The 26,506-nt window shown below is 38.1% G+C and overlaps 1 protein-coding gene and 1 pseudogene across 1 annotated transcript; one reads left to right on the forward strand and one right to left on the reverse strand.

Moving 5' to 3' along the window:
- The first annotated feature begins 625 nt into the window (after window positions 1-625).
- LOC145246476 (uncharacterized) lies at window positions 626-8,272 on the forward strand. The gene is made up of 2 exons (XM_080108095.1): window positions 626-734; window positions 5,094-8,272. The coding sequence occupies exon 2, from the start codon at window positions 5,099-5,101 to the stop codon at window positions 6,833-6,835; it is 1,737 nt and encodes a 578-aa protein (XP_079964221.1). The 5' UTR covers window positions 626-734; window positions 5,094-5,098; the 3' UTR covers window positions 6,836-8,272.
- A 9,857-nt stretch (window positions 8,273-18,129) lies between these two features.
- On the reverse strand, window positions 18,130-18,267 carry LOC145246961 (U2 spliceosomal RNA; annotated as a pseudogene).
- Window positions 18,268-26,506: the final 8,239 nt, after the last annotated feature.

Here is a 26,506-nt window from a genome sequence, read left to right on the forward strand (position 1 = left end):
GTTAGTTTATCTCAGATAGTTAGATAGTTAGTTTATATCAGATTACGATCAAAGAAACAAAATTATGACAACATTTATTAATTTTTATTGTTAAAATCTTACAAAAGTATTCATTACGATCGGTTTAGAATTAAGGTTAAAAACAGTTCAATTCAAATATTGCATACGTATTAAAGTGTTCGCAATGGTGTCATAGCTTGGATGAAAAATGAACATACTATTTCTAATCCAATCAGGAACAACATCAAGTCTTTCTTCTAGTCCCAACACTCCAACTCCAAATTTTATAATTATTTTTTTTAATGTAAATATGATGGTGATTCTACAAAATTTGAACCGAACCGCGCCCCCCCCCCTAAATAAACACAACGCATAATTTTAATCAGAATTATTATAAAACGGTCAGTTTAGAATTACGGTTCAAACAGTTCAGTTCAGATATTGCATAAGATATGAAGAATGGTTGTATGCAAACAAGAAATTAAAAATATGATTTGACACTAGTAAAAATCTCATCGAATAGTAAATCTTTTGTATAAAAATTCAATTAAAATATCGAAAACTTGAATATTAATTTTCTGTTATAATTTCGATATTTTTTTTTAATTTTGTGCGGGACTGTGATTAGACATCAAAATGTTGTACCGATAAATTTAAAAGTGGCCATTGGCAATTCTTAAAATAAGGAAACACGTTTTGTTTTTTGTGCTCAGCAAGACGTGACGTCATCACAGGTAAAACAGATTTAATTTCTGAATATTTAAATTCCAAATCAAAGTTAGATTCAATTTTATGTTTAGTGGAAAATTAGATAAAAATAATTTTTGATTTGGTATTAGTTCACTTATTGATCCATGCTGAAATAATAATGTTATTATTTAAAAAGCCATTCTTAACATGGGGAGGGTGTTTTGTAACTATTCTATACTTTAACCTTACAATTGAATAAAAAACATATAAAACTTTAATTAAACTTGGAAATAGGATTTTAAAAATAACCCGGATCAGTAAGTGCACTAGCACCTTTTGATTTAAATGTTTCTTAAACTTATTTGTTCAATTGTTAAAATTTTGTTTCCAATTAAATGATAGACATTTATTAAATGTGTTTCTTTACGCATTCTGTTTTCGCAAAAGTATAGCTAATAATTCCTCTTCCTAGTGTTAAGAATGGCTTTCTAAATTTTAAACTCTTTTTTTTAATATGGAAAGGACAATAGATAACTATTCTGTCCATTTTAGGTAATCTCTATTAAAAAAAAGACTGTAAACTCTGTTCATGATTGAAAGAAGAACCTTATGTCGTTTTAAGCCAAGCCCATTACACCGTTTTTTATTCGGTGCTTATAACGAATGGGTACCCAGAGGATTTCAATACTTACGGAATCGGTTTCAAGTGTTGACGTAAAAACTTCACTAACAGATTTTTTCTTCTTTTTGTGCAACATCAGAGAATTTATGAAACGGAAACTCATTGTCCGTGTTTGTCCAGAAGGTAATATTTCATCGTTTTTAATAAAACAAGGATTTCAAAAACTCCCATCCCGAGTTAAAAATTGGGTTTAATAATTTTTTTTTTTTTTCGCATTGAATGAATATATTTTATTTTGTCGGAAAAAGATGAAGGTACAAAAAAATTAAACTCTGACATGGTTTTGCATTTGTAAGTTTATATATCTCTTGTGGAAGCGTTTAGACACCAGGTCAAGTGAGGCTTCTAAAAAAAAAAAAAAAAAAAAGCCAACGCATTAGTTGAAGTGCACTCTGGCTTACAAAAATGTCTGAGAAAAAGTAACGTGTGGGAGGTTGGATTTCCTTGGTACAAATCGGACCATCCTTCAGTCCGACAGCAATAAAGACACAGTCGGAGCGATTTTGTATCGTCTGACTAAATCTGAAAACATTTAAGCCAGCCGAAACAGTTTACGATGTGAAATGACCGAAAAGAAAAGAATATAAAGTAATATGCTTTTATTTAAAAAAAAAAAAAAGTTTAAATTTTTAACAAGAATAACTTTTATAAATTCTTATAAAATATATTTACAAAAGCAGAATTTCTAATTTCCTGTATTAGAAAGAAAAAAAATGATTGTAAAATATAAAGAAATATTAATAAAAATAATCGTATGTTTTAAGTAGTATAGAATTTAATACCGTAAAACTGAATATCGATAAACTGAATTTGAACAAAAAATACTTAGATAAACAAGCAAAAAAAAAAACGAATTATAAATACTTAATGAAAACCTCTAAAATTTATAAACACATAATGTAAATATAAATTTTATTTAAATAAAACAAAACTTTGAATTTTTTTAAAATAAAAAAATCACTTTGTAGATACTTATAAGAAATAATGGTTCTTGTGCACTTAGTGAACTGCATTATTTTCAAATTAAAGCTTTACGATATCCCTTATTTATTTTTTTTTTTTATTAAATTGTTCGAAAATACAGAATAGTTACAAAACACTCATGTTAATGGTTTTCTAAATGTTATTCTAGCCCGGTTCAAAAGGGGCATAAGTACCGAGAAAATACCTATTCACAAGAAAATAGGTACTAGTGCAGAGAGTGATGCGGACGTAAATAATAACGTTATTTAAAAAAAACATTCTTAATATGGGGAGGGGGTATTTTGTACCTATTCTATATTTAAACCTTACAATTGAATAAAAAAAAACTTTAATTAAACTTGGAAATACGATTTTTAAAATAGCGCGGATCACTCTCTGCACTTGCACCAGAAAATAATTTAACATATTTGTATTCGCAAAAAAAAAAAAAAATTGTAAAAGAAATCTAAATTAAAAATTGCTTGAAAAACGAGTCTATTTTTAAATAAAAATAAAAATGACGTCTGGATTATTAATTTAAAACACTTTTAAAACTATAAAATTTAAAAATGTTTTTCTTTAATTGCCAGTGTCCAATTGTTAAATAATTTATCATTCAAAAAAAAAAATTTTTTTTTTTTTTGTTTTTGACAAGTTATATAAATGACCTGGCAATTTCTTTGATATTTGAAACAGAAAATGACCATCTTTGGTAATAGGTGTTTATCGCCTATTACCTAATTCTGTGACGTTAGCATACCACGCGACTTTATTGCACAGGCCTACTTATATTCACGAAGGTCAGAACCAAGCATGATATTAAACCTGTTTCTCTATTCTATTTCCAAAAAAATTTTCACTGTATTGCAACTTCCCGGTAAAAAAAAGTAATGAGAAAGGCGAAACACACATAGAATTTGATAAAATTATTTTATTTTATTTTTTGAATTATTTTTTTATTTTATTTTCTTTCAAACAATACTGCCAATCGATATGGAGGTATAGTTTATATAACTTGGAACATCCAGACATCCCCCAAACAAATACTCATTTTTGGATTTCACCTGCACTGCTGTTATAGGCAAGTCTAAGCTTCTAACAACATTTACAGGTATCTTTTATATCATTGCAAGTAGTTTCGAATAAATACAAAAATGTTATTTCTAAAAAGTTGTTTCAATGAGCTGTGGTTTTGTTCTTCCGGCCAGGTGTGTGTCTGTGTCTATACGTCTCATACCTACTCGGTGATATTTACAGAACGCCAAACATGATATTCAGACTACTGATAAATCACAATGACCGTATAATACGCAATTTATAAAACAAATGAAGCATAAGAGTCGGCATGTGACAATTTTTTGATCAACTTGACTCTGCTGTTAGTCTTCCTATAGCAAGAACCAACTGAAGGTTGCCAACATTTTAAAGAGCTATTTTCCACATTCTTCTTATTCATTTCTTTTTCTTCCGTCCACTATTCTTTTCCAGGCAATCTCCAAAAATACCGTTAGGGCTTACAACATGGCCGCCAGAAGAGTCACGTTATCTTGTTGATCCAAAACATGAATCGCCGTATTACGAAACCGGAAAACGCAAATTTAAAGCAAACTTCTGATACACCTAGTCGACCACTTGTTTGTTCTGAATAAAATACTTTTTATGAACACTGTTTTAACTAAAAACAACCTCAGATTGTTTCTCAAAGTTTGCCTATTTTTATAACATTATATCAACAAAAAATTAAATACAAACAAATTGTGATTGTTTGTCAAAGTTTGCTTTTAAGGCTGCGTTTTCCATTTGCACGATTCATGTTTTGGATCAACCGGATCACGTGACTCTTCTGGCGGCCACGTTGTAAGCCCTAACGGTATTTTTGGAGATTACCCTTTTCCATATCCTTCCTTTGTTCCCCCCCCATTCTCTTTCTCCTTTCTGGTCCTGGATATGATCTTAAACTATATCCAGTGGTGAGGGCCCCAGCTTGCGGGCTTTGGGGAGTGTGGAGCCACCCTTTAATTGCCATTGCTAGCAGGTCCACTCTGACCCGGAGTGGTAGTACCTGTTAGGGTCCCAACTATGGGTGTAATAGAAACCGACTTGAAAACAACAAATATATTCTATAAAAAAAAATTTTCTTCAAAATCTTTGAATTTGTCATTAAATAACCTGAAAAGGGTTGATATGCCGTAAAACAAAAACCTACCAACCATCTTTTCCTTTCTACGCCCTCTTCTTCCTCTCACCTGTTCTTCGCTTCCCCATCCTCTTCATCTATTCTGTTCCGGTGTTCCACTTTGGTTCTAACCCCTTATTCCCTTCTCATCCACCTCATCTTTGTTTTTAATCTTTCTCCCCTTTAAATATTTTTCTCTCCACCTAATCCTTATTACTCTTCAAAAAAAAAAAAAAAAAGCCTATTTCTACCAAAAAAACTTTAGAAGCCGATAATTTGTAACATTTTATATTTTGCGGGGGGGGGGATTAAACTTTATTGCAAATACATACTTTCTCTTTAATATAAATGCCCATTTTGGGATTTCACCTTGGCTGTCGCGATAACCAAACTCATGGCGTCTGCACGTGAATTTTTATGGATAATACTTTGCAAGTATTTTATTTTTTAATTAACATAAAACTATTATTTCTGAAAATGTTTTATGCCCATCAACTGTCAAATTTCAATGATTGTTTTTTCCTTTTGGCATTTTTCTTTTTCTTTTTCCCATCAAAACATTCATTTTTTTTTCTCTTTCAGAATCCATGATGAGTCTTTGGAATATTTCTCGAACAGTTGCTGAATTATTAGAAATGAACAAGGAAGTGGAAGTCCTTGACATCCTTACGTCATATCCGCCCGAGCAGAGACGATTTATCGTCGCCATCCAGCACGATAATTCCTCGCTGCTTTTCCAAGCAATAACACGTAAACTGATTTTAGTCGCGATATACTTTTTACAAGAATGCGAGGCCGATCCGAACAGCCACATTTTGATTAGGGGAAGAAAATTCACTTGTCTCGCTGTTGCGACCTTCATCGATTCTCCGATTCTTGTCAAAACCCTTTTGTATTATCAAGCCGATACCGAAATTGTCTTCTCATCAAATGAAATAACCGTGCTATTTTATGCGTGCTCGCTTCATAAGCCTGAAATTGTGCAACTCTTACTAGAAGATGGAGCAGACCCGAATCAACGAAACTCTGTGGGGGAAACCTGCTTAATTAATTCTATGGGCAATTTAAATGTGTTCAAGCTACTCGTGTCATCAGGCGCGGATATAAATCTGACGGGCAGATTTGGTGTGACGTGCTTGATTCTGGCGCTTAAACGCAGAATGTATGGTTTGATCAATTTTTTGCTCGAACTCGAAGATACGCAGGTCAGATTAATCGAGGATTCAGGCACCGATGCATTGTATTATGCAGTATTTTTTTCCCCTCGCCATGTTATAGAGAAAGTAGCGGAGAATGGTTCATATACAACAGAAGAGCTCGCTATGGCTTATGAGATGCGGTGCTGTAAGTTCCACGTTACTAATTTTAAAGAACAAGCACGTAGCTTTTGGCAGAAAGCGCTAGAACTCCGTAGAAAACCAATCGAAACCCGAATGTTTACAACTCTACATCAAAACGGGAAATTAGATGAAGTTATTAACTTATTTAACGCCAACGATATTCCGCCATTACTGTTTTTAGATTCGATATCGGAATTCTCTTTGTATACTGCGCATATTTATACCCTGGCCGCATCGAACGTCAGAGAAGTTGAGCTATATGTACGTTTATGCGAGTTTTTCTTCAACGAATTGAAATCCATGGAGGATACGCAATTTTTTCGAATGTTGTTTCACGCTGAAGAATTAATGACATGTTTCTTTAAGCGTGGGAATATGCAAAAATTGCATGCGCTGAAAATATTGGATCTGCTCACAAATTATATAGAACAGATTAAAACTCGGTTAGGTCAGATGGAGCCGGAACAACGAAGCGTTCATGGTTTTAAGATAGACCACTTAGTGCTTACCATCATACAGTGTTTCAGTTATATACACTGGGCGTTTCGAGGAAATATAAATTGGTTATACTACTCGATAAAGCATCTGATAGAGTTAGATCTTCGTGGTCCTTGCCAGAAAAGTCTTTTCCAGAAGTGCGCCAATTCGTATAGATTTCTCATCGAACGTGTTTTCCTCGGGCACCAGGCCGACGTCAACAACTCCGACAGACTTGGGAAAACTATACTCCATGATTTGATCGAGACTGCAAATCTATCGCCGGAAACGATCAGTTTGATAATCGATCACGGTTTCGATTTCAAAGCGGTTAAATATGATGAATATTGTCTCTCTTGTAGATTAAAGGAAATGGGTCTTTTGCAAACCCCTGCGAAACACACGTCGCTGAAGTGTCTGGCTGTTAAGGCCTTTTGTGAAAATGTAATGACGTCATTTAACGAAGTTCCTCTCCATTTAATGTCTTTCGTAAAGTCACATCTATGATCAATAGAAGGGTCAATGTTATCGTTCCTCTTAATATGTCCAGGTAACTTATCTTTAATGGACCAGCATTTTTATTGTGCGTTGGGGGTGAAACTTCATGTGTGCGTTCGGGACGGATATATCTAAAACAAACGATCAAAAAAAATATATACAAATTATCTTTGACCTCAAGCAACATTTCACAACCAATATCATATTTTATTTTTTATTTTTTTTACTTTTATCACATTTTCCAATTTTTACTTTTTATTTTTCGGACTATGCTCACAACGTTTCGGCCAATGTGACCGCCGCCCTTCTTCACGTATATCTTGTCGAATCGTGAATTATCACAAGAATATCAATAATCATACTTCCTCTTACAAATAAAACGTTTTTTATTTTCGCAATCATTTTTAACTGACATATTTCAGAGTTCCAATCTATAATTATAGTGTTGAGGAAATCTGCACATACTCTGCATTTACAGAATTCCCCTTTTTTCCTGTGCTAACAGATATAATGCCACACATGAGAATGAATATATATATATATATATATATATATATGAGAGAATAAATGACAAAACCTTTTTCTAAAATTCATGACGTTGACCATCTTATTATTTCTTTAATTCAGTTGACTTTTACAATTTTTTACAGTATCTGTTTCATAGCGCAAAATCAATCACAATTATTATATCAATCAGTGAATCTATTGTGCCTTTAACTCATCAGAAGAAATAGCAACAATCAATCGTGTGTGTGTGTGTGTGTGTGTGTTGGACGATCAAATGGAAAAATCGGAACTTTTGGGGGTATCGAAATCGGAAAAATTATAACTTAATTTCCGATTCCAAACCGTTTTTTACAATCACATTTTTTTTATTAGAAGTTGTTTATTTACAACATAAGACTAAAAGGACCGCAGAATGGGTTATAAATCTCATTTACAGATTTAACATTGAGTTTAGTTTATTTATTGGTTATTTATCGAGATATAACATGCTTATTCCCTTTAAACTTTTTGCATCTATTCGCTAAATTGCTATATGCCTCTATCTGTGGGAGTTCATTTGATGGTTAAAAGGTTTTAAATACTTTGGACAGGGTTTTTTTTATTTCGTTGGCACCAGCTGTACATTGGCGGTGTTTGTCATCAGCTTCTTCTGAAATAATTAAAGTTTTATGGCACTTCTCTTTAGATGCAAGTGAAAAATATAGCTGAAAATCTCCGATGAGTTCATCAAAAATTTGGATGAGATACATAAAAGAGAAAACATTCTAAAGATGTTCTTAATTAAATAGGAAATTATATCTACATTTACCAAAAAAAAAAGAATGAGTTTGTATTACTGTACACATAGATTCGAAAAAGTTGTGAAAAAAAAACAATATATAACAAATGAATGTTATCAAAGGCAAGATAAGTTACTTTTCTACCTAACTGGATATAATTTTCGTGTTTTTATTCAATGTAACATGTTTATTCCGCTCGAAAAGCATACAGTGTTTACCGAAGTATTGGAAAATTCAAAATGGCGCCCGACTCTCTCTTTAACACGGTAAGTTTGGGAAAAGGTGTTATAAATAATAAACTAGACAAAATACTATTAAAAAAACACCGAATATATGTTAACTTATGTCACGGTAACATATATTGAGCGAATATCTAACAGCATTTTGTCGAGTTTATTATTTATAATACCTTTTCCCTTACTTACCGTGTTAAAGAGAGAGTTGGGCGCCATTTAGAATTTTCCAATACATCGGTAAACACTGTATGTTTTTCGAGGTGAATAAACATGTTACATTGAATAATAACACGAAAATTATATCCAGTTAGGTAGAAAAGTAACTTATCTTGCCTTTGATAACGTTTATTTGTTATATATTTGTTTTTTGACAACTTTTTCGAATCTATGTGTACAGTAATACAAACCCAAAAACTTGAATCGGGACATTTACTACTGTAATTAACAGAAAAAGAAAAACAAAAAAATACTCAAATGTTAGCAACGGCAAGCTTCTTCTACATACATGAATACATCTGTGTTTAAACTTCTTTTAATATGTGTTTTTGGTTTAAAACAACCTTTGTGTCTCCTCTTTGTGTTAGAATTTTTAAAATGGCTGCCAAATGACCCCGACAGAAGGACAATTGATAGCCACTCAAAATCGAAAATTAAAAACATAAATAAATGTTAGCAATCGGTCGAAAATGTTATGCTTTGCGAGTATTTTGTTTAATTTTCGATTTTTGAGCGATTAAGAAAGAATTAACCGAAAATGAGCATCATTTTACGTTTAATGTGCAAAACAGATTTCCTAAGCGAAATTAAGATTTTTTTTTTTATCATATAATCATTTAAAAATGTAGAATCCCATTTTGGGGAAGTGATTTAGCTAAAGGGATTAACATAATTGCTGCTGCTGTTATTATTATTATTATTAGTAGTAGTAGTATTATCTTTAATTTGTTTTTCTTTTACAGTAACACAAATCAATCTAATCGACCCAATGAGTATAATTGTGAGAAAAAATATTAACATTATTTCAAAGAGGGAAGGTACAGAATAGTTAACAGGAATCGCTCCTAATGTTAGGAATGCTTTTCTAAATACATTATTATGTTGAAACTCATTCTTGACATGAGACGGGCTTTCTTAACTATTCTCTCCATACACGCAATAGAGATTTATCAAAAAAGTTTTTTTTGCTTAAGAAATAAAACATCGACTCTAGCTCCGTTGTTGGATTTAGGAAACTTTGTGATTCTTCATATGTAATTTTATGTTTTTATGTTTATTCGCTAGATAAAAATGTACAAATAAGTTTTTTTTTATGATCAAATTAAATTTGGCGAACCAAAATGGCGAATTGAAACCTGACGTTTTTCCGCTAAATTTATATTCGAAACTGATTTTCCACTCTAAATACTAAAATGATTAATTTTCTTCCCGTCACACGTAATCACGTATAAAAGTAATATTTAATTTTTGAATGGGGATTTAGCTGATAGTTAATTTACAAATTTGTGATATTATTTTTATTATTTGCATGTTTTTTTTTGTTTTTTTTTATAACAGTAAATCAATTTAATAACCCACCAAATTTTTATAATTAAAATAAAATTAAAACTTCATTCATAGAAGAAAGGCACATAATACTCAAAGTCCACGCCCTCCTCATGTTAAAAATGGTATTCTAAAATTTGTAAAAATTTTTTTTTTTTTTTATACATCGTTTTCTCATTTTTCTTCCAATCGTCTGCTATTTTCAACTGTTTACGAAAACTTTCAAGTAGCATGCTGTACACTAACGGCGATCTGTTACAATCTGGCTTTGTTTAAAAATCGAAATAAATCTTTTGTTGTCGTAAAGTGTTCAATCAACTACAAATAAAAATATTTGAGAAAAAATATACGCGGAAATTTCCCAGGGGTTTATGTAATAATTTGAAAATTTATTTTTAAAAAAATCTAATTATTTAGAAATTTTAAAAGAATCAGAATCGAAAATTTAGAACGGAATGTATAAAATATTTTAAAATCGTCCCATCACTAATATATATATATATATATATATATATTTTACAAGGTAGTCACCACTTATCAAGGCCTGGAAGCCACTCAGGGATAAGGGTTATTGTAAGTACAGTACGTTAGTGTGGATATTTAAAGTGTCTACTTAAGGATGGGGGCGGTTCATCAGGAATTTGTTTACGTTGCACTTGAAGACATCCAAGTTGTAGTCGGGAGGGAAGCAGGCAGACGGAACAGTTCTACAAGCGTGCAGTTCTAAGAAAGAAGCTTTGTTCATGGAATCTACGTTTTGATTTAGGCATAGATAAATAGTGGGGAAAGTTTTTGACAGACGGGTGTTTTTTGTAGATTGGCGAGGAGGGGGGCAGAGATTGGAGTTCAGACGAGCACCTGCCATGGAAATAACGATAAAACAAAGATAGGCTTTCAACGTCTCTTCTGTGAGAGAGGTTGCAGGGAAGAGAAAAGGCATCCCCCATTAAGCCACGAAGTCTACTTTGTACTTATATATATATATATATATATATATATATATATATATATATATATATATATAAGATGGGCGTATTTGCCGCGATGATACAGCGCTCTATAACATGTACGAGGAAGAAACGGATGTACATGAATCTAAGGTAATGGCAGAATCATTAGAGAAAGTATTCCAAACCATAGTGGAGTGAAACCGCAATTAAATAGTAATATTAAATGCTACCAAGAATAAGCTGCTCTCCTTTAACAATTATAACGCGTCTTCCCAACCATCGATATCTATGATAAATTACAATAGAAAATGCGAGCATGAAAATTAATATGATTAAGCTTAAACATGGAAAAGTAAAGGAATAGTTGTTAAAACTGGAAAAGAAAAGGACAAGATTTTGTAGTAAAAAATATATAACAAATTTATAACTTAAAATATTACAGCATTAAGAACTGATTGTTATAAATTTAATTTAAAAAAATCTTAATACTGCAATATTTTAAGTTATAAATTTATATTTTAATGAATCGAAAATATCGGAAAAAAGCGACCTCTCGCTGTAGAAAAGTCCCCAGTGGAGATTGAAGGCAATGTTTTTTTTTTTTTGTTTTTTTTTCTTAAGCCAACTTTTTCGATATTTGTCATCCGAAGGGTCGATCTCCGAAACTATACTTATCTCGTTAAAACACGTTGCCTTTGTCGAAAGTTTTGGCGAGACATACAAACATTTAAACAGACATGTGAGATGTATATTATTAAAGACTAGCCTCTGTGCCCGGCGTTGTCCGAGTGTTTGGAGATGTGGGTTGAGAAAAAATAAAATAAAACCTTCTCGTTGACAGGAAGGCTCGGTCCCTTGACGCGAAGGCGAAAAGAAAGAGGTGTGTGTAATGGTGTTGGTTGAGCAAGAAGAAAAAAGGAAAATTGAGAGCGCAAAAGTGGTAATAGGCAGGCTCGAACTCGTACCACAGAGGAGGAAAAGAATTGAAAAAAAAAAACGTGACGTGTTTGCTCTTGCGCCCATTGCCAAACCGGAAGTGACGTAGGTTTAAATTAAGGGTATACAATCGAAAAGAGGGGATAACTTTCGAAAATAGCGATCCCTCCTTGTAGAAAAGTTCTCCGTTGAACGTGAAGGCATTTTTGGCCAATTTTTCGATATTTGTCGTCCAAAGCGTCGATTTTCAAAACTTACACTGATATCGTGAAGATCTGTCGGATGTTTTTGCGAGACCTACAAATATACATACATTTAAACAGACAGGTGAGATTTCTATTATAGATTACAAAAGAATAAGGGACATAAAGAAATTTTTTGATCAGTACATAAGTTATGAAAATTTGATAGAATTCACCCCCTGCTTATCACAAATAATGCCTGGGAGAAACCAAATTAAGTCTTTATCTGCGACATTTAAAATTGATTTTGAATCTCCCAGAAAAAAACAAAAACATTTTTATCAACATTTCAGTTTGTTTCAAGTTCGACACAACTCCGAACCAGGCGGAAGCACTTTTTTTTTTATAAAGGAACCTCGCTTATAAAGGCCCGGAGGCCACTCGAGGATAAGGGTTAAAGTGTGTACGGTATTCAAAGGAGTATTATCGCAGTTATCGTTAGTAACGTAAATTTTTCTTAGAACTGCACGCCTGTGGAACTCTGTTCCGTCTTCCTGCTTCCCACCTGACTACAACTTGGATGTCTTCAAGTCCAACGTTAACAAATTCCTAATGAACCGCCCCCTTAAGTAAACACTTCATCAAATCTCCACACTAACGTAATGTACTTGCAATAACCCTTATCCCTGAGTGGCTTCCGGACCTTGATAAGTGGTGATCACTGTGTAAAAAAAAAAAAAAAAAAAAATTTTGCTAAAGTGGATTACTCAAGGTGACGGCTCATCAAGATATTGTTCGCACTGAACTTGAAGTCTACCCTATTATAGTCAGCCAAAAAGCAGGAAAACAAGAGTTCAACACGCGTGCGGTTCTAAGAAAGCTTTGTTTTATGGAGTTTAGATTTAGGTACAGATAAAGAATGGCGAAATTATTGATAGTTGTTTTAGCTAGACAAGTGTATTTCATTAAAGTTTGACAAGTATGGTGTATATATTGGAGCTCAGACGAACACTTGCCATGAAAATAACGATAGAATAGAGACAGGCACGAACCGTATTTTCCATGGGAAAGAGGTTGCAAGCAAGAGAAGGCATCCCCTTACTAGGCTACGAAGTCTATTTTGAACTGTCAAGAAATGATAAGCTGCTTCTAGAAACACCTGCCCGGATGTGGTAACATAATTCCATCCCAGAACTACTTAGCTCTTATATAGGTGGAGAATTTGGAAGTCGGCGTCGATCATATATATTGAATTAAACAAAACCATTCATTTGATGGCTGATTGAAATTGCAATTTATCCTTTGAAATTCCTTTCTTCAGATTGGATGAAGTATTTTAGGTTTTTTTTATATACATCTCAGGGTTGTTATTATCACGTACTACAGGAAGACCCGATGTTGTCCGGATTGAATGATGGTCAACGAATATTTTACACTCCTATATTTTTATTGTCATTGAAATTCGTGAAATCGCACAGGAGAAAGCGTCACATTCCCCCATGCAGTAATGTAGTCCAAAATATGTTATTCTACATTGCACCCTCGAGAACCTACTGTTTCTTTTATAAAATTATTTTAAATAAATTTCTTTCCAGCTTAAAAAAAAAAAAAAAAAAAAAAAAAAAACACTAAGAAATTTACGTGCGGGGTTTGAACCTGCTGACCCCGTCATGCTATATAAAAAACGTAAATTTTCAAGTCTTATAAAATTCTTTGCAGTTAATGAAAAAAAAATTACGTGCAAAGTGTGAACCTACAGACTTCAATATGCAAAACAAAAGGAAAAGAAAAAAATAACACGTTATCAATTTACCCACAGTAGAATTTTCACGGCCGTTGTTCTATCATTGTTGCTAAGCGACGACATGGAAAAACTGGCTTTGTCGATGATAGATAAATTAACGCTTTCGATTATCGGGGGGTATTCTGAGACAAAGCTTAACTAAGATCACTCCCAAACATATGCACTAAAGTTATGAAAATATTTTCATCCGTTTCGGAGTTTATAAGGAGCAGTTTCACAGACACAAAGTTGCATTTATATAATTGTAGGGATTATAACATTTGCTAAAGAATCCAGATGGTTTAGCAGAATAATAAAAAATGTATTTTTCAAAAATTACAGTGATAAGAGTAAGATTATCATGTTTGTTTGTCTGTAGGGTTATGGAAACATAACACGAGCAGACCTGCCGCGAAGACTTGCTAAATATATTTTTCTTTAGAAATAAGGAAGAGAGAGAGAGCAGATGAGTTCAGAGAGAAAGAAGATTGGTTGGTTGTTTTTGTTTTACGGCATATCAACCCTTTTTGGCTTATTTAATGCCGAATCCAAAGATTTTGATGAAAAATATTTTAATTGAATATATTTGTTATTTTCAAGTCGGTTTCTATAGTTCCATACTTGGGACCCTAACAGGTACTACTACTCCGGGTAAGAGTGGACCTGGGAGCAATGGTAATTTAAGGATGGCTCCAAAACCCGCAAGCTGGGGCCCTCACCACTGGATATAGTTTAAAGTCCTATCCAGGACCATATAGAAAGAAGAGGAAAAAACAGGGACAAGAGATTCAGGAAAAAAAAGGGTCATCTGGAAACGATAGAGTGAGAAATGGTAATATCGTATAGAGAGGAGAGAGATTACTAACTTAAAAACCATTGTTTTTAGCAGATGTAAGAGACTAGCCGGCTGGTTGTTGGACAGCACATTTTCTAACTTTTCTATCCGTTTTTAAGAGCAACAATGTGAGCTGCTCACGATGACAAATTGGTTGGCTATATTACCTCTAACTTGAATACGTACTGAGTCGTTATCTACTATGACATGTGCGACGTAGAGTATCGAACATTTGGGACCGAAATAAGCTTTTGGGCTTTAGCACAAAAGTTGGAAACCTCACCAAAAGAGCTAAGTGGAAAGGTTCTTCCTCCTCTGACTTAGAAACTATCTGAAGGAATCCGAGTTGAAAAAATCCTGCATCTTGAAACCGTTCAGAACCCAAATATTTTAACTTCACTTTGCATGAAGTGTACCTGAATTATCTTATACAGTAATTATTTTCTGTTTATAAGACAGTAATATCCCAGTTATTGATTATTGAATTGCTTTGCTTGTGAAGAATAACCCAGTTTATCACAGATCTACCCTGAACCTGACATCAAGTTACAGTTTAGAGAAGCGATATATCAGCCAGTCACAAGAGCATCTACGAGAAGAACTCAACCGCAGCATTTCACAACGAGCGGGCAACCAACGAGAAAGGCATTGCCACACAGACTTAGGATTATGAACGTTTTGTGTGCTCTGAGCATCAGAGCAATGAGTTCCTATGAGCAGTGAGTGGTTGGTTATATTTTGAAGGGTCCATCTCTAGACCAAAATAAAAGTGTGGCCAAGAGGACTAGAGGATTCGCCCTAGTGTCTCGAGGCTAGCGACGGCCTGGTTACATTAATTGGTCCCGTGAAGAAGGATTGTGAGAACACCACGCGACCGTGTTACAATAAAAGCTATTCTATTTCTGGTATTAAGATGTAATTTACAGAATAACGGAAGGATAAATTTGGCAACTTTTTTTTCCAAAATAGTTTAGAGTTTCTAATCAAAACAAAGGCGAATATAACAGCCTGATGCGCAATAGATTTCGGTCCCACGTTCGGTACCTTACATTGAACATGTCATAGTAGATAACGAATCAGCACGTATTCAAGTAAGAGGTACTATAGCCAAACAATTTGTCATCATGAGCAACTCACATTGTTGCTGTTGAAAATGAATAGAAAAAATAGAATATGTGCTGATTTTTCAACTGGATTAAACGATTATTAAAATTCACTTCGATATCCATTATCTGTCATTCAATAAATGCTTTTTCTTTCAAGTCGACATGCAAGGCGTAATCTAAAAAAGGTCTTACGAATAAAGTAAAATTCTGGGAATCTTGCTTGAACTAGTTTCTACTGATTATGACTCCAATTTAATGTAAATCTGAACATCTTTCAAATGTAAGGTTGTGCCTAATTTGTAAACCTTAAAAAGTGTTTTAATTACGCAAAGAAACAAAATTATGAAAATATTTATTATTTTTTATTGTTAAACTCTTATAAACGTTGTCATTACGATTTAAAAGAATTCAATTCAAATATTGTGTACCTATTAAAGTGTGCGGACTGGTGTCATGCGCTTGATGAAAATGAAAATACTATTTCTATTCCAATCCCGAAATCTCGAACAGCATCGTCTTTCTTCTAGCTGGTGCTACCAGATCAGGCTGTCTGAGGATATTGGCTTCCTGAGATGAAATGCACCAAACATTGATGCTTTTTTTGTTTTTTTTACTTCCTTTTGCAAAACCAAAAACAAAAACAATAATCCAACTTTTCCTTCTTCCCATTTTCCCTTTCTCTTCCTATCCATAGTAGTGTATATAATATATATATATATATATATATATATATATATATATATATATATACTATGGATAGGAAGAGAAAGGGAAAATGGGAAGAAGGAAAAGTTGGATTATACGCTATATATTGGATATATATATATATACCAACCTCCATTCTCAGTATGTTATTTTTTTTCTTTTCTTCTTCTTTCTTGCCATGTTGTAAAGTTGGAGAAAAAAGTCTATTTCTAAAGAGCCACGCGTTGTATCTTGATGGCCTTATTCTGAAATATTGGAACTGTGCGTTGGGAACGCGAGATTAACATAATAGAACATATAGAAACGTTGATTTAATTTGAATAAAATAAAATACACATTAACTGCTCTTGAAAGACAACTCACAACATAATGTTTCAAGAAAGAAACAAAACAACATACTGAGGATAGAGTTTGGCTCAGAAATATATTTATATTATAAATTTCAAACAAGTAAAATATGTGTTTTTTATTTTCCTTATATTACGTTGTAATTTGGCTTTCAAGCGCAGTTGTGCATTTTAGTTTATTTTATTTAAATTAAATCAACGTTTCTATAATGGAACTCACACCCTTGATATTGGAATATCTTTCTATCTTCCCTACTTCCTGACTGGTTTCCTAACTTAAAATGTATCAAACATTAATACTCTAACTCTTTTCCCTCTCCCATTGCAAAACTCATTCATGTTCTGCAGGGCAGGGAACAAAAACGATGAAATCCACTATAAAACAACCAAACCAAACCCTACACACTAGCGATTGAAGATACAAAGAAGAATAAAAACCTTCTACAAAATAACTGAATGCAACATGAATATTATTTACAAAATAACTGGATTTGGCATTAAATAGCTTCAAAAGGGTTGATCTGCCGTAAAACAACAAAACCAAACCAAATCAATCTTTTTTCTAGCGTTTACAGGCACGAAGAAGAAATAAAAAAAATAATTTGGCACTAACGAAGATCTCTTCAAATAATAAATCGTTTGTATAAAAAATCCAAATAAAATATCGAAAACTTTTGAATATTATTTTTCTCTGTTATCATTTCGAAATGTTTTATTTTGTGCGGGACTGTGATTAAAAATCAAAATGTTGTACCGGTAAACTTAAAAGTGACCACTGGCAATTCTTTGGGGGAAAAAAAAAAGGTAGCAGGAGAACACGTTTTTTTGTTTCGTACTCCGCAAGACGTGACGTCATCACAGGTAAAGCAAATTTAATTCTGAAATGATTTTCATATTTGAATTCCAAACCAAAGTTAGATAAAAAAAATATTTTAAATGTTTTTTTAAATAGTTTGTTTAATTGTTAAGACTTTGTTTCCAGTTAAATGCGATATTTTATTTCAGCAAGCAAAATAATAATGAGATATTTTGTCGATAATAAAGTAGTGAAATTGAGTTTTAATGATTGCAGAAAGTTGAATAACCCAAACAAAATGGCCGAGCCACCTCAAACAAGGCCGATAGCCATTAGTCGCGTACTCTTGTGTAATGAATGAATGCATGAATGTAGCATTGACATGAAATTCTTAAAGATAAACTAAAATGACCGAAAAATCGGCTGAAATGACTTAAATAAAAAGTAAATGACTTAGAATGACTTTAATGAACTTAAGGATGAATTGAATGACCTTAAGAATGACTTGAATGCTTAAAAAATAACTGGAATCCTTTAAAAAAAACAACTTGGATGATCTGGAGAATGACTTGAATGGCTTTGAGACTGACTGGTTGTAAAGTGGGTGATCAGTTTACATTAAATTAATACAGAAAAGTGATCCCCCACTTTATATCAGAAAGTTACAAACATAAGTACAGCATATAATAAGAACAGATACTACACTTTCATCTTGGCCAAAAGGCCAAGAAAAGGGTATTCATTTGCTCCCCACTGAGCAAATTAGGCACAAGGCCGATTTTTAATGTGAGGAGTGAAGGGGAAATGGGGACAAACTCCCCGGGGAGTAGGGGAGCTGGATAGTGACAATTGGTATGAAGGGTTGTTCCTACATTGACCAAGGTCTTATATGTGGGGTCGCCCCCACATATGGTCTTTGCTTGCAGTATCTGTTCCAGCAGATACTACACTTTGAGATATTAAATCTTTTATTCATGTTAAAAATACAGTCAAAATCAACGATGAACAAAAAACTTAGGCACATGACCAACTCAAAAGGGGGGATTGTGGGGGTCGTTGGTCATCCTTGTCACTCCAGAACTAAACAAAATCAAAAGTTTCTCCCAGCTAGTATCTTCTTTTACCATAATACCGCATTCACCCTTTCATATTGGGGGACGTCCTACTTAACTCCCAATTTTTAAAACATTTTTTATTGACGTGTAAAAACAAAAAAGATAACAATAAAGTGGTACAATAATTCATTTGTGTCGAGGGCGGGGGAAGAAAAAACAAAAGGTGATTAGTAGGACCCCCCCCAACCCCGTCTAGTTGATAGACTACTCGTTCCACTAGGTTTGTAAAAGGAACCTCGCTTCTGCGGGTCAGTCTCTAGGTGGGGATGCCCTCTAGATGGGGGTGAATGGAGAAAAGAAAATTTTGTGGGTAAGGGATGGGGGTTAGTTTGTATTTCTTTCTCTCCAAGATGGGTAAAATTTAGAGGAAGGGGTTAAAACAAAAATTGCAGGTAAGAGGGGATGGGGATCTTGGAGGCTTCCTAATCGGGGAGGGATGGAACACACACTCAGCTAGCTGAGAGGCTACTTGTTTAATTTTACTTTACAGAACTGCGCGTTCCACACCTAGGCGGGGAACACGTATTCAAATTTGGCTCCTCTTCGTACACACTGACTTGCCACATGTATCCATCTTCTGTCAAATGCCGCACGATGCAGCCTTCTTCTATCATATCTGATCTTCACCCGTAGTTGGTGTTTAAAGAAAGCGATCAGATCTTGATCAGAAAAAGACAACACCCCCAGGCAACCTTGCAAACGCGACGTCCAAATCACCATTCTCGCCACGGCCAGGATCGTAACGTAGACCATTTGTCTTTCCCGGTCCCACGGCGGCCTCACATTGTTCACAACATTGGATACAGTAATTGGGCGAGGATGCTCAGGATCGATGCGAGCCGTCACCTCGCTGACATACGACCAGTACTGGCGGAGTTCGCGGCAATCGAAGAAAGCATGATCAGTAGTTTCTACGGCCGTTGTCCCACAACGGGGACAATCAGGCGACTCCAAAAACCCGGAACTGCATTGTATGTTGTTGAGTGGAAGTGCATTTTGGGCCAATCGCCAGGTCAGAGAGAACTCCGAATTGTTCAGATGACTCGAACCTGGCGCCCAGCTCCACGCGGAGCGGATCTCACTCTGCTGCCACCCCCAACGTGCACATAGCGGGTTGTCAGCGGCCCCCTTCAATAGATCCCTGTGGAGTTCCCTACGGGTAGCAGTCACAAGGTCACTGGACCTTGGTAGTCGTTTTAGCGTGGCTCGACACTCTTTCATGTAGGCAGATTCTCCCCGCGGCCTGCGACGGTTCTCGATGGAAGGGTCGAGAACGAGATCGGGGAAGGCGGCAGTAACCACGGGGTACCACGGTTGGTCATCTGGCGTATAGTGGCTCAGGAAGGCCAGCCTCTCAGCATCTCGATGACACTTCAAGTCCGGCATTCCCAAGCCCCCCAACACGGACGTTGAATACAGACCTGTCTGCTCACCCAGTGTCTTCCTCTGTCCCAAAGGAGCGAGGACAAGAGTTCGACAAGAGCTTTTAGGTGTTGTGCAGGCAGGGGAAGTACGGCCAGTCGGTAAAGGATGAGAGGAAAGACGTAAGTGGCGCACGCCTCAGCTCTACCCTTTAAGGAAATTTTCCTAGGAAGCCACGAATTGACTGCAGCCTCCACCTTTGACCATACCGTCAACCAATTCTTGTCAAGCTGGAGACCCGGTCCGAACCACACGCCGAGGATCCGGACCGGGCCATCTGTCTAGCTGAAGGGCACCGGGAGGTTTGCGTTGCCACTCCAGGCGCCCAACCGCAGTCCTACCGACTTGCTGCGGTTTATCTTGGCCCCCGTGATTCTTTCGTACTGTGCGAGTGCCTCCGACACGACCTCAATGTCTCTGAAGCCCGACACAAAGACCGTGACATCATCGGCGAACGCGGATACCTTGGCAGCTGAGCCGCCAGGCAGAGCCATTCCGCGCAGGGCCGAATTTGCCTCCCTATGTCTCAGCTTGCGGAGCAGAGGCTCCAAAGCCAGGACATAAAGTAGGGGCGATAGCGGACAACCCTAACGAACCGACCGAGAGATAACAAAGGGTTTCGAGTGCTTTCCGTTGACTTGCACGACAGCCATGAGCTGTCGATACATTATGGAGATCCACTTGCAAAAGTCCGGTATAAAACTGGCGGCCTCTAAGACCGATGCCAGGAAATTATGGTCGACCCTATCGAAAGCTTTGGACTGATCTAAGTTGATCAGCGCGGCTTCCGTGTCGTCATCTTTTCACCCCTCTAGGATCGTGCGGATCAGGTGCAAGTTGTTCTGAATCGATCTCCCCTTCACAGCGTAGTTCTCTTCCGGTTCAACCAACTCGTCATAACAACCTTCAGCCGATTCGACAGGACCTTGGCCAAAATCTTCAACTCTGTGTTTAGCAGAGTTATGGGCCTGTAGTTGTCTAAGTCTTCCCCTCCATGCCCGTCACCTTTCTTCAGCAATGTGATCACTCCCTTGGTTACCTGCCCTGGGATAGATCCCTGAGCAAACCAATGGTTGAACATATCCGTCAGAAGAGGCAGAAACATGGGCGACAGCCTCAAATACAGTTCGTATGGCAGACCATCGAGTCCTGGCGATCTGTCACAGCTGATCTGTTTCAGCGCAGTAAAAACCTCCCGCTCCGTCACCCGGCCCTCGCAACTAGCCGCTGTAGCCGCCTCGAGGCGGGGAGAGTCGGCCAAATAGTCGCTAAACTCAAGGACCAGAAGATCGGGCTGCTGCGTAAAACGCTCCTCGAAATGTTCTCGAAACCCCTCGCAGATCTCCCGAGTCGATTCCAGGGTGCGTCCATCCGGATGTCTAACTTTCGAAATGTATTAGTCCGAGCCACGCCTAGAAACCTCACGGCGCACGTCTGCATCAGAATTGACTACTTCGTTACCTATCTTTCTAAGCCTTGCTCTAACTACTTGGCCTTCGTAACGCTCGCTAGTCTCGCGTAGAAGGTCCTGCTTAGCTAGTTCCTGACTAACCCTATCACCCTCCCCCGTAGCCTGGGCTAGTTTCTGCTCGAGCTGCTTCTTCGTCTTGGCCTTATCTAGTGCGAGGTGCTGGGCATACTTGACGGAGAAGCTTCTGATTTTGGCTTTGAGACCTAACCACCACTTACTCCCGGTAACCGCCCCCACTAGTGCCTTTTTAATCAATTCTCTTAACTGATCTCGGAAGTCTTGTAACTCCAGAAGGGAGGTGTTTAACTTCCAGTACCCCACTAACTTAGGCCTATTTCCTAGCTTCAGCCGGGCCATAACTAATTTATGGTCCGTCTGGCCTAGCCAAGTGAACGTGGGACAGGATAGGAAGTCTACTTCGCCTCTCCTAACTTACATCCTGTCCAAATAGGTATTTGGATAGGAAGGAACGCTATTGGTCCACGTCCACATTTCCCGCCCTGGATGGTCGACCCGAAACCTGTCGACCAGTCCGCATCTAGCCATCAGATCAGCCAGGCTGGACTCGCACCTCTCCGACCCTCTAGATCTGCCTCCTACCTTATCTATGTCGGGGTCTAAGATGGCATTCCAATCCCCCATTAGCACTACCCGCTTCCGACAATCTACAAACGCGTCAAGCTGACTGAAGAATGAGACCCTCTCACGAGCGGTGCCAGGCGCATGAACTGCAATCACCCGAAACACAGAACCTTTTACGGCAACATCTACCACGACCAGCCTGCCCTCCGCATCTCTATGGACAACGTCGACCGTCGCGGAAAGGGTACGTTTAACTAGCAAGGAGACTCCCTTACCCCACGGGCTGCCATATGCTGAGAAAACCTCAAAGTCTCGGGCCAGCACCTGACAGTCCACAGAAGAAACGAAATGTGTCTCCTGAATCGCAGCCACATCCACTCCCAGGGACAAGAGGTCGTGCCGGAGGCGAGCCGCCCGGCCCGATGATCTCAAGCCCCTCGCATTCAGACTAGCCAAATTCAAAGCCAAAGGGTAAGTCAATTTAAGGGTCCTATAAAGTGACAGATGGACCAACACTGGAACCCTTCCCTTGCATTGTTTTGTGAGTTCCTTAAGGGAAGGATTATTTTTCCTAATCAGTTTAATTCCCGGACCAGCCCCTTCAGCAGCCTCCAGCATTGTCCACACGTTGGTCTTGCAGGCCTCAGGAAGCCTGACGAAAGTTGTAAGCCGTGGGGCGTCCGGGAAATTAGAGGGGACATTAACGTCTTTTCCCCCTATCTGTTGGCAGTCCAGCAGAGGTTTTAAATTTTTTCTCTGCCGGGGTGGTAACTCCATTGCCACAGATTGGAGGTCTACAAAACAAAGTTCCTCCCTCGTTTCGAGGGCGAGGGTCCCTGTTGGAGTGAGTCCGTAAGTGGAGAATCTGAAGGGTCTCTCCCCCTCCCGGGTTCATTCTTTTCTTTCTGGGATGACGGCTCAATTTGCATTGGTGTGGGGACGAGTGTCTGTGTGGTGTCTGGTGTTGCTGTTGGTGTTGGTGCGGTGTCTGGTGTAGGTGCGGTGTCTGATGTTGGTGTTGGTGTTGGTGCGGTGTCTAGTATTGGTGCAGTATGTGGTTTGGGGGTGGAAGTGGGGTGTGTTGTTGTTAGAGGTGGTGTATGCTCACAGGGAGTGGGGGCTGCCTTTTCTTCCCCTTTCCTTTTTTTGCTTTTCTTTTTTATTCTTTTGAATGAACCGGGGAGTGGTGAGGTTGAGTTCCTCTCCCTCTTGCTAGCAGATTCATCCTCAGAGGAGCAGTGTTTTCTGCGCTTGGTCCCCGTCTCAATTAGTGTGGGGACCGTTGGTTGTTGCTGCTCCTCTGATTGCTGTTTCTCTGGTTGATGCTGTTGCTGTTCTGGTTGCTGCAGCCGTTTTTGTTGCTGCTGCTCCTGTTCTGGCTGTTGCTGCGGCTGCTTTTGCTGCTGCTGTTTTTGTTGTTGCCGCTGTTTTCGTGGCATTGGTTGTGGAATTGGCCGCGGCAGCTGATGTTGTTGCTGCGGCTGGTTCAATGGCTTGTTTGGCTGCTGCTGCTGCTGCTGTGTCTGCTCCGTGGCTGTTGCTGCGGCTGTTGTGGAGGTTGCTGTTGTTGTTGCTGCCTCGGTTGTTGGGTTGGTGGTGGGACGGTGGCAGATGGGATTGTGGGCTTCCGTTTCTGCCTCATTACCGTGATCCATTCCTCCCCCTTGCCCTCCTGCGTAGTTTTGGGTTTCCTCGGTGCTGGGGTTGGTGCTCCGGTTGCAGGAGTTGTGACAGCCTGTTTGGACACTGGTGATGTCTCAGAGGTTGGGACCGCCTTTAGTGTCACTCGAGTAGGAGTTGACCTTTGAGGGGAGCTCTTGGCCATGTGACCCTGCTTTTGGCAGAACCAGCAGTGCGGACGACGCCCCTCCACCACCACCGTCATAGTTGCCTTCTTAAAAGTCAGCTGTGCTGGTATTGCCTGGAAGCCTTCTTTCTTTAGCCTCATGGCCACAGTGTAGCTGCCCAAGTGCATGCCGGTTTTCGACCGCACTGGGGTTATTTTTCCACCTCGCCGAACTGTGTGAAGAAGGGTCCCAGGATTTCTGCTGATATTTGCATAGGTACATTAAATACCTGCACCCGGGTCCTTGTCCTGCCCTGGTATTCGGGCTTTAGTTTTATTCTCCCATACTTAATTTCCTGTAGGGAGAGTCTCTCCGCATCTTCCTTGGTGGGTAGGAGGATGTCCCACATGGCGTAGCTCCTCTGGTACAGGTATAGTACCGGGATGTTTAGCTTGTGTAAGAGCCCCGCCATGTCTTCCTTTATCATCCCTAGGAGGCGGTTTTCCGGCATATCCGAGATGATGAGGGAGAAGACTCTGTCTTCGATTGCCTCCCAAGCGCCTAGCACTGGTTTAATTTCGGCCCCCTCTATGTATTGTCTGTACTTGGTCAAGTACAAGTCTCTATACTCTTGAGGGGACAGTTGCTTCTCTACAGTCTTCCCCCATGCTGACCCTCTTTTTGGTGTTGGATCTTTGGTGAGGTTGGACTGTTTTTGCTGTTCCTTTGCGGAAGGGTTGCTCTATGCTTCTTCCAGGAAATGCCTCCCTTTTTGGGGAGTCGGCCTCCTGGGGAGCATTGTCATCTTTATTGTCCTTGGGAGCTTTTGCCCCTTTTGTTTTGAGGAGGTCTAGGCTGTATACCCCCTCGTTTTCTTGATTTGCTCCCCTTTTGGGGCAGTAGCGCTCCCGGGGAGCACTGTCTCCCTTATCGTCCTTTGGGGCTACTGCCTCTTGATTTAGTTGTCAGAGCGGGGTGCCCCGTCCAACATTGTTTTTTCTCCCCTTTGTGGTGAGTCGCCCTCTTGGGGAGCTGCTGGTGAGTTTTCTCCCTTCTGGGGGGCGTCCTTCGGTTTAGTGTCCGGGCGGTATGCCCCGTTGCTTTTTGCTCCCCCTGTTGGGGAGTCGTCCTCTTGGGGAGCAGTTTTTCTTGTGGTAGCCCCCTGGCTGGGGGTATCTGTATTGGTGGTCCCTGGGCTGGGGGTGTCCATTTTTGAAAAAAGCTCTCTCTTCCCTTTATTAAAATTCACCAAAATGAGTGACGTGGAGTCGGCGTCCAAAGTGGGGAGCCGACTTTGGCGCCAAAAAGAAGTGGCACCAAAGGCGGCAAGAGGGGAGATAGAACTGAGAGAGGGAGTAGGAAGTTAGTGGAGAGAAGAGAGAAAGTGTTTCCGACCCTCCCTCGCGGGAAGGTCGTAAATTATCAGCTCGGATCCCCCCGTAAGGAAGGTTTCTTGGAGAGAAATAACCAAAGGATTAAATTTGGTTCGCAACAATAAAATTTCATTGTAATTTGCCTTCAATCCACGGCAATTCCATTGGATTATCTTGTAATTCATGAGGATTTTTGAGGGGGGGAGTAACTTCAGTTTCCATGTCTTCTAATTTCGTAAATGTAGTAGTAGTAGTAGTAGTAGTAGTAGTAGTAGTAGTAGTAGTAGTAGTGGTAGTAATGGGTTCTGTTTGTGGTAATTTCTTTATATTATTTTGTTTTTTGGTAGATGTATCTTGTTTCTTTCTCAAGTGTGTTTTTTTCACCACGGGGAAGACGTATTGGTAACCTGCGTGGTCTTTTTTTTTAAACTGATTTTGTTTTTCCTTAGTTTCGTCTTTTTCAGCATCTGCATGACGTACTGGTGATTTTTGTGGTCTTTCTTTTGATCGACTTTGTTTTCTTGGATGTTATGATTTTGGCTGAGAATTTGTTTCATTGGTAATATTAGTTGATGATTTAATGGGATGATTAATTTTTGATAATATGTTTGGTTTGATTTCATTTATAAATTTGGGCCAGTCGTTTGGTCCTAATTGTAACAATTTGTTTATTAGTATTTCATATTTGGAGTCTTGGTTAGTGATGTTGGACGATATACAACTTGAGGTGACTTGAGAGGACGTCTTTTCCTTCGTGTATCCATCTACTATTTTCCTGGCTTCGAGGAAGGAGATGTTTTTGGTGTGTTTTATTGACACCACTTTTTCTTTCTTCCAGATTCTGCATGCTCTAGCAGAATGGTTTTATCCACAATTTGCACATTTGCAATCAAGATTTCAGTCATTGACAGTGTGGTCTGGATCTTTCTGGCCACACCTGCCGCACACTGCTCGTCCCCTACATGGTGACCAAACTTCTGGAATTTAAAGAACCGAAGTGGGTTTGGTATAAAGGGTTCAACTTTTTCAACGTTGAACCCAATTTTGATTTCTTTAGGGATAGTGGGTCTATCGAACTGCATAATGTAAGTGTTCGTATGTACAGTCTTTTTTTATTGTAATTTTTTTAACGTTTATTACTCCTTGGTTTTTAAGTTATTTTGTTATTTCTTCAGTAGTGCACATTGAGAGGTCTTCCGATTTTACTACACCTTTGGATGCATTCA

The sequence above is a fragment of the Euprymna scolopes genome, chromosome 24 (assembly GCF_053919585.1).
Source record: "Euprymna scolopes isolate OS-2025 chromosome 24, ASM5391958v1, whole genome shotgun sequence".
Lineage (NCBI taxonomy): Eukaryota > Metazoa > Mollusca > Cephalopoda > Sepiida > Sepiolidae > Euprymna > Euprymna scolopes.

Bases quoted from the DNA above. Each gene is read 5' to 3' on its own strand.
- LOC145246476 (XM_080108095.1), top strand. From the start codon at position 5,099: ATGATGAGTCTTTGGAATATTTCTCGAACAGTTGCTGAATTATTAGAA.